This window comes from Crocodylus siamensis, chromosome 1, assembly GCF_052110815.1.
Source record: "Crocodylus siamensis isolate JL-2025a chromosome 1, ASM5211081v1, whole genome shotgun sequence".
Taxonomy (NCBI): Eukaryota; Metazoa; Chordata; order Crocodylia; family Crocodylidae; genus Crocodylus; species Crocodylus siamensis.
This window is the reverse complement of record NC_143395.1, coordinates 171,714,204-171,732,303: the sequence shown is the minus strand read 5'-3', so window position 1 is coordinate 171,732,303 and position 18,100 is coordinate 171,714,204. Positions and strand designations below refer to the sequence as shown.

The 18,100-nt window shown below is 44.5% G+C and overlaps 1 protein-coding gene across 1 annotated transcript in view; it reads right to left on the bottom strand.

The window, feature by feature from the left end:
- Nucleotides 1-18,100, bottom strand: part of USH2A (usherin) — a 653,616-nt gene that overhangs the window by 12,021 nt on the left and 623,495 nt on the right. Inside the window, exons 65-67 of the mRNA XM_090031530.1 lie at nt 16,250-16,488; nt 14,199-14,416; nt 5,331-5,507 (exon numbers count right to left, since the gene is read on the bottom strand). Coding sequence (XP_089887656.1) covers nt 5,331-5,507; nt 14,199-14,416; nt 16,250-16,488 — 634 coding nt within the window. The remainder of the gene's footprint in view (nt 1-5,330; nt 5,508-14,198; nt 14,417-16,249; nt 16,489-18,100) is intronic.

Below are 18,100 nucleotides of genomic sequence, written 5' to 3'. Positions count from 1 at the left end.
ATGGATTTAAACACTGACCTCCCATACCATAAGATAGCAAACCTGTAGGAGAAAGAGCATCTTCCTGTTGATGCTAAGCCACTGGGCAACCAAGTACTCTAACTATGTGGCTAATTAGATGAGCTATGTACTTGCACCACACTGAAAATATAGGTGAATTACATGTCGATGCAGGCAAAGTATCTCCCTGATTCTAGTTGTGTACATCAGAATCTTCCCTATAGTAACTCATAAGAAGTCTAGCAGGTGAAATAATATGATTTAGTCCATAGTTTTCAACATATACTCTCTATTTTGCCCTGCAGACCTACGCAGTTTTCCCATTTATTTCAATGACCGGCACCTAGATGCTGCCAAAGACAGATCCTTTGTTAGGCAGGAGATCAATGAATGGCTCTCCATTCATTCCAATGGTGAATTTAACCCATGCTAAAATAGAAGAGACATGCTTTTAGCAGGATTTTTGACCGGGGGGGAGGAAGGGTGTGTGTGCATGTGCATGCATGTGCATGGTGTAACGTGTGTGCACGTGTGTGTGTAGTCAGTAGCAAGGTTATGGTTGGAAGGGACCTCAGGAGGTCATCTAGTCCGACCCCCTGCTCAAAGCAGGACCAGCCCCAACTAGAGCATCCCAGCTAAAGCTTTGTCTAGTCAGGTTTAGAAAACCTCCAAGGACAGAGCTTCTCCCACCTCTCTGGAAAACCTGTTCCAGTGTTTTATTACCCTCATAGTGAGAAAATACTTCCTAATACGTAACCTAATATCTGTTAGACTGTTAATCCTTGTTCTGTTATCTATCTGCCATAACTGACAACAGTCCAGCTCCATCCTCTTTCTAACCCCCAGGCTTCATGTAGTTGAAGGCTGCTATTGAGTTCCCTTTCAGTCTCCTTTTTTCTAGGCTAAATAAGCCAGTTCTCTCAGTCTTTCCTCATAAGTCATATCCTCCATCCCCTGAACCATTTTTGTCACCCTCTGTTGGACTCTCTCCAATTTGTCCTCATCCTTTCTGTAGTGGGGAGGCCCAAGACTGAACACAGTACACCAGATGTGGCCTCACCAGTGCTGAATAGAGGGGAATACTCACTTCTCTTGACCTGCTCGCAACTCACCTATTAAAGTATCCCGCTATGCCATTAGCCTTCTTGGCAACAAGGGCACACTGCTGGCTCATATTCAGCTTATTGTCCAATGTAACCCAAGGTCCTTTTCTGCCCAGCCAGTCAGCCCCCAGCCTGTACCGGTGCATGGGATTGTTCCACTGAGTGCAGGACTTTGCACTTGTCCTTGTTGAACTTCATGAGATTCCTTTTGGCCCAACCCTCCAATTTGTCTAGGTCACTCTGAATCCTAGCCCTACCCTCCAGTGTATCTGCTGCTCCCCACAGCTTGGTGGCATCTGCAGACTTGCTGAGGGTGCACTCTATGCCATCTTCCAGGGCATATAGTGTATACAAGTAGTTGGAGATTAGGACACTTGCCCAGAACCATAGGCACCGAGTACATGGGAGCCTGAGGGCCTTGGCTTTCCTCAGGAAGAGGGCTGCTGGGACCCAAATCTGAGGAAAATAATGTAATATTTCCTCTTTAAAGGAGAAAGAAGTGGGAAACTGTAGGTTTCCCCTTGCAGGCTAGCAGAGTTCCAGCCTGCAAGGGGGTGGATTGGAGGCAGGGGGTGCCACAAGCATGTGCATACACACATGCACATGGCAGCCAAGGAGCGGTGGAAAGCAGCTCCCACAGTTCCCTCCAAGTAAATCTATAGGAGCAGGGGCAGAGAGGGCACAAGCAATGCTTTGGGGAAGTGGGGGGGAGGCACAGGCGATACATCAGGGGGGCAGGGAGCACAGGCAGTGTGGTGAAGAGGGGTTGGGAGGCCAAGGCAATGTGGCAGAGAGGGTCACATGCCCAAGATTTCTGCAGCCCCAGTGGGGTGCAGGGCACAGGGCTACAGCTGGGCCAGACCAGCTGTAGGCAGCAGTGCCTCCATGGTTCAGTAGGCAGAAACCAGCATAGGAGGGAGTGCCATGCTGCCATGACCAACATGGCCAGATCGCCTATGCCCATACATCCACTTCCCCACACACAGGACAGCTGGGGGCAGGGCGTACATGTCTATCACCTTAGGCCATCTATCAGATAGATATAGATATATATGTTATACAGTTATATATACGGGGCCAGGAGGAAGCCAGCAAAAGCCCAGGTACCCTAGCTTCTAGTCACACTTGTGATCACCAGTCCTTTAGTCACAATTCACAGGTGTGTACGCAAGAAACAGTATTAGCCCTTAAGGTGTGACTACTCACAGTGGGGCACATCTACATGTGCACCTTAATGTGCAGTAGCCTATTTTATTGTGCATTAAATAGTCATGTAAAAAAACACATGCAGTTGCATTAATTTTCCATAAAATAGGTTACTGCACATTAAGCTTCACTTTGGAGCTGGACTTGATGATCTTCCGGGGTCCCTTCCAGCCCAAATGTCTATGAAATCTATGAAAACCATGCACATTCAGGCAGCATAACACACATTTCTTTAGTACTTCACACTGGAAAAAGTGCCTTAATACACATGTAGATATGCCCAGTATGTTTTAACTTTAACAAGCCACAGATTTAATGTGGTTTAAGTGTAACATGTAACTTAACTTTTAGGCAGTATCTTTTTTCACTCCATGTGCCTAAACAGAAGTTACCCAGAGAAATGGTGTTAGTGCCATTCTTGGCATGTGCACCCATTTTCAGATTCTATTTTGCCATCTAAAGAAATATTATTGCACTGGCATACCTGCCTGCAGGAAACCAAATGGAGGTGGCAGCAGTAAATGACCCTTCTGTGTTTATCTTAATAGTCTAGTGATTAGGACACTCACCTAGGAAGTGGGAAGTGCAGGTCCTTGCTTCCCTCACTCACAGGAGGTTTGAACTTCAGCTCCTAATTCCCAGTACAGTGACCTAACCACTGGGCCACAAATAATGACCTTCCCTTGACACTGTCTCCAAGGTAGCCAAGAGTATGCATGTATCTATACACACACACACACACACACGTATATATGTATGTGTGTGCATATAATTATATATATAAAATTCTTCTCTCAGCTTCCTCCTGGGTGAGATATATACATATGTACATGTTACATTTAGACCACGTTAAATTACTGCATATTAAAGCGCACGTGTAGTTGCACCCACTGTGACCAATCATACCTTGAAGGTTAATACTATTGCTTGCCTGCACACCTCTGACTTGCCACCATTGGTGATGCGTAGGGGTTGCATGTAGGTGCACGTGCACCCCCTGAGATTGGTGGTGCACCCCCTGAAAGAAGTGCTGCTGATGCTGCCAGTGACACCTGTGGGCAGTCACTGCTCACCCCCCCCCACTGCTGACACTGCTGACACTGACACCGCTGGCAGCATCTACAGGTACTAGCCAATCATTTCTAGCTGCCCCCGACACTCCTGGCAGCATCTGTGGGTAGTTGCCAACCACTGGTCAGCACTTGCCACCCCACCCTCAGCTGCCTTCAGGAGCTACCTGCTCACCGCCACCACATCCCTGCCACCGCCACTGCCACCACAGCCTGTGGGTGGTTGCCATGCCCCCCTGCCTCCAGGGGCATGCATCGTTCATGCTTGTCACTAGAGGACTGGTTAGCAGGAATGTGGCTAGGAGCTAGGACCCCTGGGCTCTATCCCTGCTTGGTGTGGGGAGGAAGAATTGAGAATGGCATATCCTGGGATTCTGGAGGACTGAAAAATTGCTCATTTTATCTCCATGGAGCTTAAGCTAACAAGAACTAGGTAGCATGCCCCACAGTTAATCCTCACCTGAAGTGTAATAACTTGGAGATGCTCAGAGGACACTTAGCATGACTTACCAAGCTTTGATGTGCAGACACTCATGTTTTAAGTATCCTTAGTGTGGTCTAAGTGTAACTTGTAACTACTCTCGGGTGTTAAACAGACAAAATTAACACTATCACAAGATGCTGGGTGAACAGCAAAAGAGCTTGAATAGGTTCCATGAAGCCAGGAAAAAGACAGCTGCAATTTGGAGGTACTGCCCTGCCATGGAGCTAAAGGCTCCCTGTCATAGAATCAGAGTCAAGTAGGGTTGGGAGGGACTTCTGGAACTCATCTAATGCAACCCTCTGCCTGAGTTAGGATCATCCCTATCCAAACCATCCCAAGGAAATCCTTGTCTAACCTATTACTAAAACTACACGGGCAACCCTGTCACATAATCACATGGCATAGCACCCTAATCTGCCACAGGTAAAACCACTGTCCTGGTGCTGCAGGGGTTGTTAAATTATACTTGAAAGATCCAAGGAAGAAGGCTAAGTCCCTTGCTACATAAGAAGGCCAAAACCCCCATGGCTCCAGATATGCATATCCATAACATTCTTTTCATCCACAAAACTAGTTAAGTTACTGAAGAAGATTTAGTTTGGCATTAATTGTTCATAGTAAATTCATGATGGCTGCTTGGGATAAGGCTTTCCTTCTCCAGACACTTTCAAATGGACTCCCTTATGATATGTACCAGTAACTTCTTGGGTATTGAGGAGGCACTAACTGGCCTTTGGTTTTCTGGCTCCTCCTTTTTGCCTCATTTCTTCCTGATGGATCTCAAACACCTCTGGGTATTGAGGTGGATGTGCATCTACCTACCCCCACAACACTTAAGATTTGGTCTGGAAGTTCCAAGCACTGTATCCCAAAAAGGATACAGCTACTAGATTTAAAAAGCTACTTAAATCTAAACACAGGAATAGTCCCATTAACTACTTTGGGCTCTTGATGTGCTTAATTTGGAGTGCTTAGTCAAATGTTTTTTGGATTGTTTGCCTCCTTGCAAGACTGAGCCTTAAGAGTGTCATGGATTTAAGGGCGGATCTTTCCAAAATGTTTCAACCCTCACTTTTGAGGGGAAGTGCTATAATCAAATCATTGAGGTCAACTCCACAGGGTTCCTGGCTATCTCTACTCATCCCCCATAAGAAGACAGAAAAATGCTTCAGAAACGTAACTGATTACCGTTTTCCCCTATATTTCTCATATTCAGTGACACCAGAAACAAAACTGGTTTCCTTATTCTAAAGGAATGGGCATTCATTTATCAGGAGAAAGAACATATACAGAACATATATCCAAAGAAGAACATGTACCAGGAGAAGGTACATGTACAATACAAGGTTTTCAGAGAACCATTACAAATTTTGAGACATTTCAATATAATGTATTTGTTAGACAACTTTTAAAAAAATAAGCATTAATACAATAAGATGAACACAGAAATGGGAACTAGAAACTCACTTTTGTCAGATGTCCTAGGTAAATTCAGCTTGGTGTCAAAGCCACTATAGACACGTTGTCCACCCTCAGTTAACACATACTCCTTTAGCTGCCCATTCAGTAGGAAAGTGTAACTCCAGTCAAGTTGGACCACAGATAAATTGCTGACAACAGAAAATGGACTTCTGTATTGAGGCACTGCCAGAAAAAGGAAATAATTTATTTATAAATGGTGGGTATCTCACTAACTTACTTAGAGTGTATACATTAAAGAATACAGGCTGTCCTCTCTCACACTCAAACACATACATACAGAGAAGAGCAGGAGAGAGGGAAAAAAAAGTCTGTCCTTGAATAGCTATCCTGAAACATACTGTATCTGCATTCCAAGTAAAACCTACAAGGAAAATTAGCAGGGAGAACTGTTTCTTAATATGTGCCTTATAGTGTCTAGTACGGTGATCCTCAAAGGGTGTCCTGTGAAAAATGGTCTGGATTGTGGCCCCTGCCAGACCAGCTTCACATGGCTGGATCAAGCCCTGGCTGCAACAGCACTGCAAGCAGGGATTGGGCCCTGGCTGACAGCACTGCACACATGATGTGGCCTATGGACCAGATCTGGATTATGGACTGGAGAGTGAAATATGCCACCAATTTTAATCCAGAAAAAAAATGTACCCCAGGTATCAAAAAGTTTGGGCAAAATGTGCCTAGTACAAGTGCATACCACCTTCCACTGTAATGCAGCAAAGTAATACAATGACATAAAAATATTCTGCATGACAATGTGAATGACTCGTGTTGAGCTTTTGTGTCTCTCATCTATACTGGTGAAAACCCCTGCAGTCATTTTTGTTATCTTAGTGTGCATAGAGTTATTTATGGTCCCAAAGTTGCAGTGATTAGTAGAGATTATTTGGTTATGGATATTCTATGTTTTGGGGCTTTGATGGTTGTCACATGAGGCCAACCATCTTCTTTTCCTCCCCACCCAGGTTGCTTGTGGGGATGGAGACCATATGTCCCGGTTTAGCCAGGACAGTCCTGGGTTTTGAAGGCTGGCTAGTGAGAATTAAAACTAGCGTCCCAGAAACACAGGCATGGGGTGCAGTCCAGTGGGGAGGCAGAGTGGTGCAGAGGAGCACGAAGCACCAGGCAGGTGGGCAGATAGGCACCACTGTCCGCCCACCTGTCCACATGCCTGGTGAACCATACCGCCCTGCCCCCCCACCTCTGCCTCCAGTAGTGCCACTGACTTGGGAGAGCGGGGTGAGGGGAGCAGTGTCCCAGATGTTCTTATGGTCAGCCTACCTATAAAACTCTGGCTTGCATCTACTGATGCATCTCAAGCAAGACGCAAGAAGTCCCGCTTTACTCAGCCTTGGTGAGGCCATAGCTGGAGTACTGCATCCAAATCTGGGCTTCACACTTTAGGAAGTACGTGGAGAAGTTTGAGAGAGTCCAGAGTAGAGCCACATGCAGGATTAGAGGTCAAGAGAACAGGCCTTATGAGGAGAGGCTTCAGCCTGGAGAAGCAAAGGCTCAGGGGTGACTTGGTGGCAGCCTATAAGGGGTGTGCATTAGGAACTGAGAGAATGTCTGTTCACCAGGGCACTTCAAGGGAAGACAAAGTTTAACAGTCACAAACTGCTGGAAAACCTTTTTAGACTGGACATAAGGAAAAATTTCCTTACCATCCAAGTCTCCAGAGTCTGGAATAGACTCCCCCCAGAAGTGATGCAAGCGCCTACTCTGGATACCTTTAAGAAATTCTTGAATGCTTATCTTGCTATGGTGATCTGACCTCAGCTGACTTTGTGCCTCCTGGGCAGGGGGCTGGACCTGATGATCTTGTGAGGTCCCTTCTAGCCCTAATGTCTATGAAATCTTTGAGTGTAAGAGGGTTTTTTTTTTTTTCACCTTTCTCAGAAGCCCTGAGTGTTGGCCAGTTTGACTGGAGATTTTGACTGGAGAGCACTGATAGTTCTGCTTGGACTTAGAAAACATAGAGGTTCTGTGCTGGAGGATCTTGCTCCTCCACTCAGATTCACATAAATCTCCAGATTTGGAATGAAAAAAGAAATTTACTCCACAGATTGGCAGGGAGTATGGGCTTCTTTTCCATCCTCTGTGTGTGGGGGGCAGGGATGGGATGCCTTTATTCTCTTGCTTTACCTGTGGCAAGTTAAAGGCATTTTTGATGCATTCTGCCTGGTACTTGTGTGTGAGGTTCCTTGCTGAAGTTTATGGGTGTTTATACACATGGTCGGGAGGGGCGTGGCTTTAATTGAAGCATCTCTGCTCTAATTAAAGCTCCCAGTGCATCATGTGTATCAGTATCCCCATGCTGAAAAATGGCAGCAGGGGCACTTTAATTAAAGCTTTAGTTAAAGCACCCCCACCACCCTTTTTCAGTGCAGGGGTGCTGATACATGAAATGCTAGAGTCTGCTGGAGTACGGTAATTACCATACTCCAGCAGACTCAGTTGGATTTGCTGTGACACACTGTAATTACAGCATGTCAGAGCAGCCTCAATGCATGTGTATAGGTGTCCTTAGACTAGATTAGACAAACATTTGTCTCGGATGCCTCAGCTAGAGCTGATCCTTCCTTGACCAGGTCTTGACTTACATGACCATCTCAGACCCCTTCAAACCCTACTTTTCTACGAAAACCAGCCAAGAGCTTCCTACCAAGCCACCATTGGTATCCAGTTAATGGATACACTACTATTCAGTACCTTTCAGATGGTAGAGTAATTTTCTCATATTTTGTTTAATTCCTACTCCCCATTTAACAGGTAAAGGATCTTAGTATTAACTATAGTTGGAAGCTATTTTTCATACCAAATCAATATTTATTGCAACCAAGCCCAAAGGACTAGATGAAGTTAATATATTTTTCTCCAAACTAAACTGCTTAGAAAGTGAATTATGTCCTTTTGGCACCCATTCAGTTTTAAAGCTTTTTCTTGAACCATTAGTTTATTTTCATAGATAGTTAAAAAGCCTTACAAACAGCAATTCACATATAATTCATCGCCCTGACTAATCAATCAATAGTGTAGTACATTAGTGTATAATCAAGAACTGGTCCCTAAATACAGACATGTTCATTTGTCATGATTTTGGCACTGTACTTAAAACAAAGAATGCCCATAAACCATTGTCTCCTTTTTTAATGAAATGCTTCAGGTCTTACTAATGAAGGAGACACAAGGAGTGACAGTGAAAACATACATTTTAGTGGCTTAGGGGGTTGTTGTTGAGTAAGGCTAAATGCAGATGTTCAAAAAGCCCAAGGCAGAAGCAATTTAAGTCTTGCATTTTACTTTAAGTGCCTTAGGTTAAGTCAGGAGCAAATAGAACAGACATTCATCCTTTGGTGGGAGTGGGGCACATGGACTGCCCTCACTGGTAGAGGCCAGCAGGTTGGGAGATGCTCCTGCACACTTCCCAGCAGGCTCTCCCTGCCAGGCCACCTCTGACTGGCTGCTGGGCCAAGCAGCACTTCCACCCACCTCTCAGAGCAATGTCAGCCACAGGCATGATAATCCTGCTCCGCTATGCCTAGCTCTGGTCCTGCATGAGCTGGTGCAACACCAGGGAGCAGGATCAGAACTGGGAATCTCTCTTCCACCCTCCCCCAGCAGCAGGTGCCCGCAGCCTTGTGCCATGCAACAGGGAAAGGGACACCCTGCAGAAGGAAAGACTGGGCTCCTTGGAGCTTTGACAAACTGTGGCAAATTTTGACAAATTCCTGCAATCTCACTGGGTGCCTGCTGCCATTCTCCAGTGCTCTGATTGGCCTAACCCTTCCTTCTCCAGAGCATCTCCCCCTGCCTAGGAATACTGTATAAAGATAGAAAAATACTGAGCTACAGATGTTCCCCTTCCTCCCCAATGTCCTTGCTTGAGACTGACAACTCAGAGCAGCTGAGCATGAGCTGAGTTCCAGCATGTCTCTTTGTGAGGGGGAGGAAACAGGGGGCTGCAAAGTCAGCAGAGGATCTGATACAGAATTTTGATAGCCCAGTTTAACTGTGACAGACTGGCCGGTGGGCTCACCACCAGCCCCAGACTGTTAGCTTGAGTCCAAAGGGCTCGGGCTTCGTTGGTAGAGGCAGTTTTCCTTCTTCACCAATCAGGGGAAGGCAGAAGGCAGGTAGCCACACATTGACCCAGGGATGAGGTAAAAGAGAGGACCAAAAAAGGGAACTAACCCCTTGAGCTTCCTGATTGGTCCATTCCCAATGGAAGCAGAGTCTCCAGAGGGGATAAAAGCCCATGTGCTGAGCACACACATGGCTTTGACATGGGTCAATGAAGAGGGCTGATGAAGAGCTGGTGTTGCTGACCAGTCGGGCTGAGTAGTTGCTCCAGAAGCACCTGGAAGATGTCTTTGCCAGACGGGAGCAGCCAGTGGCTGCATCCCAGCCCCATTACGGAGACAGCCATGGCAACGGTGCATAGGTTGGTACACAGAGGGTCTGGGATTGGATGGGACCACAGCAGCTGCATGAGGTAGTGTGGGTCCCCAACCCTGCACTAGGCAGGAGTGGGAGCCCTCAGTGCATGGACCAGTACACAGAGCTGGAAGACTGGTGCACAGAATGGTGCAGGGAGAGTCTGGGAGTGGACAGGATCACAGCAGCAGCATAAGGCAGGAGCCTAGCCCCCTTTTGGTGCACAAAGTGGTACACTGGGCTGACAGAGCTGAATGGGACCTGGCAACTGCATGAGGCAGCATGCATCCCCAATCTTGCACAAGGTAGGAGCTGGGCCATTGATGCATGAAGCGGTGCACAAGGCCCTAGAGCTGAAGGAACACTGGGGCTGCACTAGGCTGTGTGGTCCTTCTCCCCCTGCCCAAAGTAGGTGCCTCTTCAGTGCATGGGGTGGTGCACAGGGCAGAGAGTGGGCTGACAGGCCAGACAAACTGCATGAGGCAGCTCGGGCCGTCTCACTGGGAGTGGCATGGGTTAACCAACCCAGTGAGGCCAGGGTATGCTTTGCCCCAACACACTGCTGGAGACCAGCCAAACCCTTCAAAGCCATGGAGTCATGAGTCAGCCAGGAAAGGGATTTCCACAGGGGAGGCGGGGGCCTTCCCCACTGTGGGCAACTGAGGCGAAGCCCCTGATGGGAGAAGACAGTTTGCCCTGGGACATAAAGAGGGATCCAGGGCTCCTGTTTGCTATGGTTTAGGTCCCTGCCTAGCTGAGTAACCTTGAGAGGGTAATGGTGCTTATTAGGTGACAGGGTCCCTGCTTGGATTGTTACTTCTTCTTTGGGCACAGCTACTATGCTAGTGTTGGGCTTTGTTTCTTTTTCATGCTGCTGGGATTCTGTTATTACCGTGTGTTCATTATTGAATTAGAAGAGGATTCATCAGTTGCCCTGTATTTGTATTTATTGTATTGGTTATTTTATGCATATATGTTCTATTTGATGTAACCTTAATGTGTATGTTATATATTATTCTATCACTGTCAGGTATTCCTGTCATTGGGTTGTATTGATTATCTTTAGATATATATGTTTTATTTGATGTAACTTTATTGCATATACTGCCTGTTATTCTCATCATTAGTCTGTTGATTAACCTCCATTTTATCACTGAGTGCCTCCCATCCCCTACAGGCTGAAGGGCCCTGATGAGGGGCAGGCACTGCTGGCTAACTCAAAAGCCACAGGGAATTAGGCCTATGCTTGAGTTCAGGGTTAATTTGAGTTTTTTGTCTGGGTAAATTTATATCTATAAATAGCATTTATATTAGGGCTGTATGAAACAGCACCATTTCATTTCAACTTGCATTTTGACATTTCGATGGAACAGCATTTCATTTTGAATTTCATTTCAATTAGAAACCACTGTTCTGTTTTGTTTCACCAAAACAGGTTCGCTGTTTCAACACTGTTTCAATGTTTCGCCCATAGGCTATAACGGGGAAGCTTGAAACAGCCCATGACTTTGTCATTTTTGATTTGGACAAAACTTGCAGGAATGGTTAGCCCCTTCTGAGGGCATGACGCCTGCCAAGTTTCAAGAAGATAGGTGCAGCGGTTTCAGGGAAACTGCACCTCAAATTCTTGAAAGCAAAAAACTCATGTCACGTGTATATGTTAAGCCACAGTGGGGTCAAAACTGCAGGCATGCTAACACCTGCTAAGGTCACGATGCCTGCCAGCTTTCAAGTAGATAGATGCAGGGCTTCTGAGTTCTGGGGCCCTGCACCTCAGGCTGCTGACAGGCAAAACTCATGACATGGGTGCTTGTGGGACTGTGTCTGTTTTGGGGCACAGGGGGGTGAAAACTGCAGGCCTGCTAGGCCCTGCTGTAGCCACAAAACCTTCCAGCTGTCAAGGAGATAGGTGCAGGGGGAGTCTGGGCTCTAGGGTCCTGCACCCCTAGCTACTGACAGGCAGAACTCATGACACGGGTGCATGACACTGTGTGTGTGTTAATGTGTACCCTCACTCAGCTGACACCAAGGCAGAAAGCAGGGCAGTTCAAACAATGCTGCTTTTCATGCAGTTTTTCCATCCCTCCCCCAGAGCACTGGGATTGGATGGGACCTCAGGAAAGGATGACAGTCACTGGCCAGCTACACAGTCAATAATGAGAGCACTCCTTCCCCACCACTTCCCCCTCCCTCTCCTTACTTTAGTTTCTGTTACCATGCAAGCAAGCCCAGCTTGAGCTTTGAAACTCAAAATGTTTCGAAAATTTCAAAATGTTTCGACTTGCCTCGTTTTGTTTCAAGGCTATTTCAAAATTCTCTGTTTTGTTTCAATTTAGCTGTTTCAAGCTCGAAACGAGTTGAAACAGCATTGAAATGAAACTGCCGGTGAAATTTCGCACAGCCCTAATTTATATGTATGTATGTATGAAAGTTTATGGCTTTGTAGAGAAGGAGGTGAGCTGGCTTATAGTTAGGCAGCCATGCTCCTCATAGCATATACATTCCCGCTAACAAGGGCCACTGTTGCCTCCCAAGTCTGGGGGGTCACCAGGTCGCCGACCGGGGGGGGGGTCCCCTAATGGCTGATTGCTGAGCCTGAAATCACCAGAGACAAAAACTGAAGTACACTTCCCCGGTTTCACGCCTGGCATTTCTAGGGGGTGCATGGCCAATCTCAGAGGTTGCATGGCCAACCCATATGCATCACCAATGCCCGCTAACATCCCTTCCATTTGAAGAGGTGGCACCTTCCACATACCACCCGGGTTACATAACCTAAATCATTTAACTATATGCATCCAGGTCTATCTTGGATTAGTTTCCACCATCTTTAAACTGGTCTGTGTGTACTGAACTTATATTTGGTTATAGGTATGTACCAGTTTCCAATAATTTTTACTGGTGTAAGTGCTACATCTGTACCTAGCCTAAATTAATAAGTCACTAGTGAATACTATTACTAGTGGATACTACTCTCTATTGGAATCAAACCAGTACTGCATCACAGTCATTATACTGCTAAACAATAATGTATACTGTGTTATAAAAGAATAGGTATGATTGTATATACTTCACTGATCAAAAGTTCTAAATATGGATGTGGCCATTGCAGTAATGCTAGACTATGAATTTAGTAAACCACCTCCTCCCCTCCCACAAAAAATAGCTCTACCAATAAAAGCACAATTTTGAAGGAGCAATTACACCTCTACAGGGTCTTCTGCATCAGTCTGAGGTCACATCTCTTTCACACCTGTGATAAACATGTTGTTTAGACCAGTGGAAGGACCTTCTGCTTCTAGAGCAGGAGAGCATTATTTCTGTCTTTAGTGTCATTGTTATGCCACATAAGGACTATAGAGTACTTCCCAAGAGACCAGCTCTTTAATTACAATACCTTAGTAGAACCGTACAATGTCTTATTTGCTGGCTTAGGTTTCAATAACTTCCATACAAAGTTTGCTTGTGGTGGAAAAAGGGATTTTTCAGAGATGTGGTTTAGTAAATTTTGAGGCTATAGTGTGCCAAGAGAATATTCTTTGCCAGGTAACCAGCATATGTACTGCCAAGACAAATTGCCCATTATATCCATTTTCCATTATTTTGGCTATGACCCTGTATTTACAGGGGGAAAAAGATCATGTTAAACTACTGCAAATTCAGTTTAGATTATAAAATCAACTAACATCTACATTTGATTGTAAAATCAACTTAAATACATAATGTCTGTGTATTTATTTGCTGTGTAAGCCTCATGTGTATAATGTTTGAACATACAGTAATGAGGAATTTTTCTCTTTTTTTATAAAATGGTCCAATTCCACATATGTAACACAGGCAAAACTCCTGTGATGTTCATTTGGAGAGCTACTCCCATGAGGACAACAGGATCAGACCCTCCAAGAAAACCACAGTGCCCTCAAAAAGTCCTGCTTTCCTTTCTTTGTGCCAACCGTTCTGCCTTGCCTACATTCTGACCAGGCATATTTATTTTTATTCAATGAGGTTGGAACCATGGCACTAGAAAGGACCATAAAGGTCATCTAGTTCAACCCCCTGTACAAATGTCTGATTTGCTTTAAGGGGACACGTTCCACATACTTAATATGTCCAACTATGAATAAAGGAAGAGCTTTCATGACTAAAAAAAGTAGAAAGACAAGGAGCTTGAAATGAGAAAGGAAAGGTTTAGACTAGATGGTGCAAAAATAGTATTGAACAGTAAGAGCAATCAAACAGCAGAGCTGACTTCCCTGGAGCAGGTGGCTGATGCATAATTACTGGAGATGGTTAAGGAAGGATGCTAGTGGGAATGATATAATGAGTTCTTTAAAATAGATGGGAATAGGCTTAATGATTTTTCTGACCCTATACAGTCCCACATACTAGAAAGATAATTTCTTACTGTCCCCATATACTCACATTCCTTCTTGGTAGTAAAGCTGATCCATTCTGAAGCACTGCTGCCCACAGAATTGTAGGACACCACTCTCAGGTTGTAAGCTGTGTAAGGCTGAAGGTCACTCACGTTGGCACTCTGACCTTTCCCTTTATATTTCACTTCAGTTGGACCAGAACTGCAAGTCTTTGCCACTGACTTTAAGTAGGGAGGGCAATAAGTGTGCATGTGGAGCTCGTAGCTAGAAAGAAAGAGATTGACATTTGGATGAGTCTTATTTGACAAAACAATCAGGTAGCACACTCTCTCCATGTTTTTTGGAGGCCTAGCTACTGGCTATTACTCCGTATCTTGGATCATCTTTATTGCCCCTTTGTGTACCTTTTCTAATTCTACTACATTCTTTTTAAGATGTGGGTACACCATGGATTTATATAACTGCATGGTGATGTTTTTTCTTTTGTTTTCTATTCTCTTAATGATTACCAGCATTTTATTGAGTTTTTTGGTGGCCACTGAGAAATGAGCCAATGTTTTTAGGAAACTATCTATAATGACTCAAACGTCTCTTTCCTTTGTCGTAACAGCTAGTTCAGAGCCCAGGATTATGTACGTATTGTTGAGGTTATTTTTCCTCATGTGCATATCTTGCACTTGTCAAGACTGAAGTTCTTTTCTGCCTGTTCATTTAATTTGCTGAGCTTTTTCTGCAGATTTTTGCCAGGAGCCTGGGTTTGACTACCTGGAATAATTTAATATTATCTGCAAACTTTGAGATTTCACTGGGCACTCCCTTTCCATGGTCATTTATGGAAATTCTGAACAAAACTGGGCCCAGAACAGATCCCTGTGGGATCCCAATTTCAGCTTTCCTTCATCCTGAAAAATGACCATTTAGGCATTTGTTTCCTATCTTTTAAACAGCTTTCAATCCAAGAAAGAACCTTTCCTTCAATCCTCCAGCAATTTAATTTTTTTAAGAGCCTTGGTGAGGGACCTTGTCAGAAGCTGTTGGAAAATCCAAATTTATTATATCAACTGGATGCTTGTTACCATCCTCAAAGGACTCCACAAGACAGGATTCCCTTTTACAAAATCATAATGACTCTTCCCCCAGCAGATCATATTTGGCCATGTGACTGCTGATTTTGTTCTTTATTATAGATGCTACCAACTTGCCAGGAATAGAAGTGAGACTCACTGGTCTGTAGTTCCCAAGATCACCCCTGAAGCCCTTTCTGAAGATGGGTATTATGTTGACAACCCTCCAGTTCTTTGGTACAGATGCTGCTTGTAAGGACAGGTTATATACTACTGCCAACAATTCAAACATTCAGAATATTACTAGGTATTTCCAAGGTCTGAAAACCTACAGGTAGCAGCCTTAGGTAGTGCAGAATACTGCTGCCTGCTTAGAGCTTGATCTTTTGCTCATTGAATTTAAGAGCAAAGCACCCAGTTACTTCAGTGAGATAAGACTAGGGCCCTCCTGAGTAGACCTGCTGTATGGGGGGAAAGGGAAAAACAAACAAACAAAAAAGGTGATGCTTGTTGTTGACAGATTTACTTCCAAGCCTAATTGAAAATGTTGACTTTGATCAACAAGACCACTTGTGGTCTAGATCCTCTCTGTTTCAGAAATTACTCCTTGGCCATTTTGTCTCTTTGAAATAAAAGACTTTCACTACTACCCTCTCTAGGGAAGTGGCTGGGAGTCAGAAATAGGATGTTCTTAGTGGAGGGCTCTTGATTCTGGAATCAATTTCCTGAACAGTATATCAAAAGTGACAGCCAACATGCAATGAAATGCTCCTCTACTCATGCAATATTCTCCTCAAAACAAATGCTAGAGAACAGCAAGCAGCAGTTAAGATTTGAGACTCTATATTCAGAATGGAACTTATGCTACTTTGGATATCATCATCATTATTTACAAATACATTAAGGAAAACTCAAGACAGGGCCTGATCTCAAAGCCCACTAACAGATTTGGCCAAAAAATTATATTAAAGGAAATAGTACATCTAATTGACCCTGCTGTTTTTGAAATTCTCAGCCAGACCATTATTCTTACCTTTTCATGATGCCATTGGGTGACTGAGGTGCACTCCACTGGAAAGATGCCATTCTTGAGGTTACAGTATGGATATGTGGAGGGGGCTGTTCTGAAGGTGGAGCTGGCTGAGTGGTCAGTTGAGCTACTGGCCCTTTGCTGCAACAGTTGAAACAGGTGCAGGCCTCTACACCAACAGAGTATGTAGTGAAAGGTTTAAGGCCATGTATTGTTTGCTGGGTGGCAGTCCCTTCAGACAACTGCAAAACGCAAGAGGGAACTTCAGACTACCTTATACTGCACAATGCACATATTCATTAAACATTCTGAGTTCTAGCATCCTTGATCTGATGTATCCAAGGAATCTAGAACTGACCCCTATCTTTCATCATCTATTCATATAGAGAGGAAGACCTCTGCAAAGGGATACACATAGGTAAAAGAAGGGGACTGAGATCTTTGTTACTACAGGACCAATGACCCTGCTATATTGAACAAATGGCACAGAGGGGTTATGGCCAATATTCAAGCCCTCAGGAAGAGAGAAATGGGCAGTGCTGAAGGAAACATTTTGGCCTAAATGCTACTATAGATCAGAAGAAGCATGAGTGGCTAGCAACTGGGTAACATTTATGGCAGTAGATAACTGGAAAAAACAAACCATACTGCTTTCTGGAACTGTCTTTTCCCTACTTTGCTGTAGTCACATTGTAGGGGTAGCTTCCAGAGCCAAAGAAACTAAACAATGTGCAGAAAAAAGCAGTGTTGACATCTACCTTGCATTGATAAGGTGTAATTAAGCAAGGAAAACGGTACTGTTCATGGGCAGAGTCCAAAGGTTGGTGGTAAGGCAAAAGAACGAAAAAGCTCAGAGCCTGAGCCCTGCACAAGGAGAAATCCAACACATTCTACCATAACATATGAATGCCATTAAGTTTTGACAGAAAACCGTGTGGATAGTTACTGAGGAAGATGGTCACAACAAATGGGATGTGACCAAAGGCTTCTGATTCCCATCTGTAATCAAAGGGTACAGCACTTGACACTAAGGTACTTCCTTAACTGAATATTGATAACATCAATCTTAGTTTACTCATAGGCATGTACCATTTTTACACCAGCTTGCTGATCTGTCTTGAGGTATTCTTCAGCACTCCCTACTTTGCCCTCAGACCACTGAGGATTTCTTGCCTCGGTGACATTATGTGGGATTTTCTGTCAATGGCTGGATTCAGCCTTGTAACAGCCCACAGCGAAGAAACCAAGCATCTTTGCAGCCCTACTAACACTCAAGACTGTAGTAGTTCAACTTTGGCTGTTCAGCCACACCCAGAGAATGGCAGCAGATCTCCCTAGATGTGAATCTAGGCAGGAGACTCACTCCAAAACTAGTATTTTATGGTGAATTTACATATTATACTTAGGCCACACTAAATCTGTAGGAAGTTAAGTGAAGAAAGGTGCAGTGAGCATAGAAACATAGACAGTTCATCTGTAGAAAGGTTAGTATATGCTGTGAGCATTCACATATCAATGGTTTATACCATTTTTGTTTTGTTTTGTTTTGCTTGCACAACCACTAGACACTTGCCACTAGAGAGCTGGTGAACAGGTGCATGGCTAGGAGCCAGGACACAAGGACTCTATCTCTAATTTGGATAGGGGTTGGGGACTTAGAGCAGTGTATCCTGGAATGCTGGAGGACTGCAAATTGCTTATGTTATCTCCATAGAGCAGACTCAGGTTACCCTAACATGATTTGGGTAGCATGGTCCAAAGTGAACTCTTGCCCGAAGTGCCATAACTTTCAGATGCTCAGAGGGCTGTTGGCATGTCTTAATAAGTTTTAATGTGCAGATGCTCATATTTTAA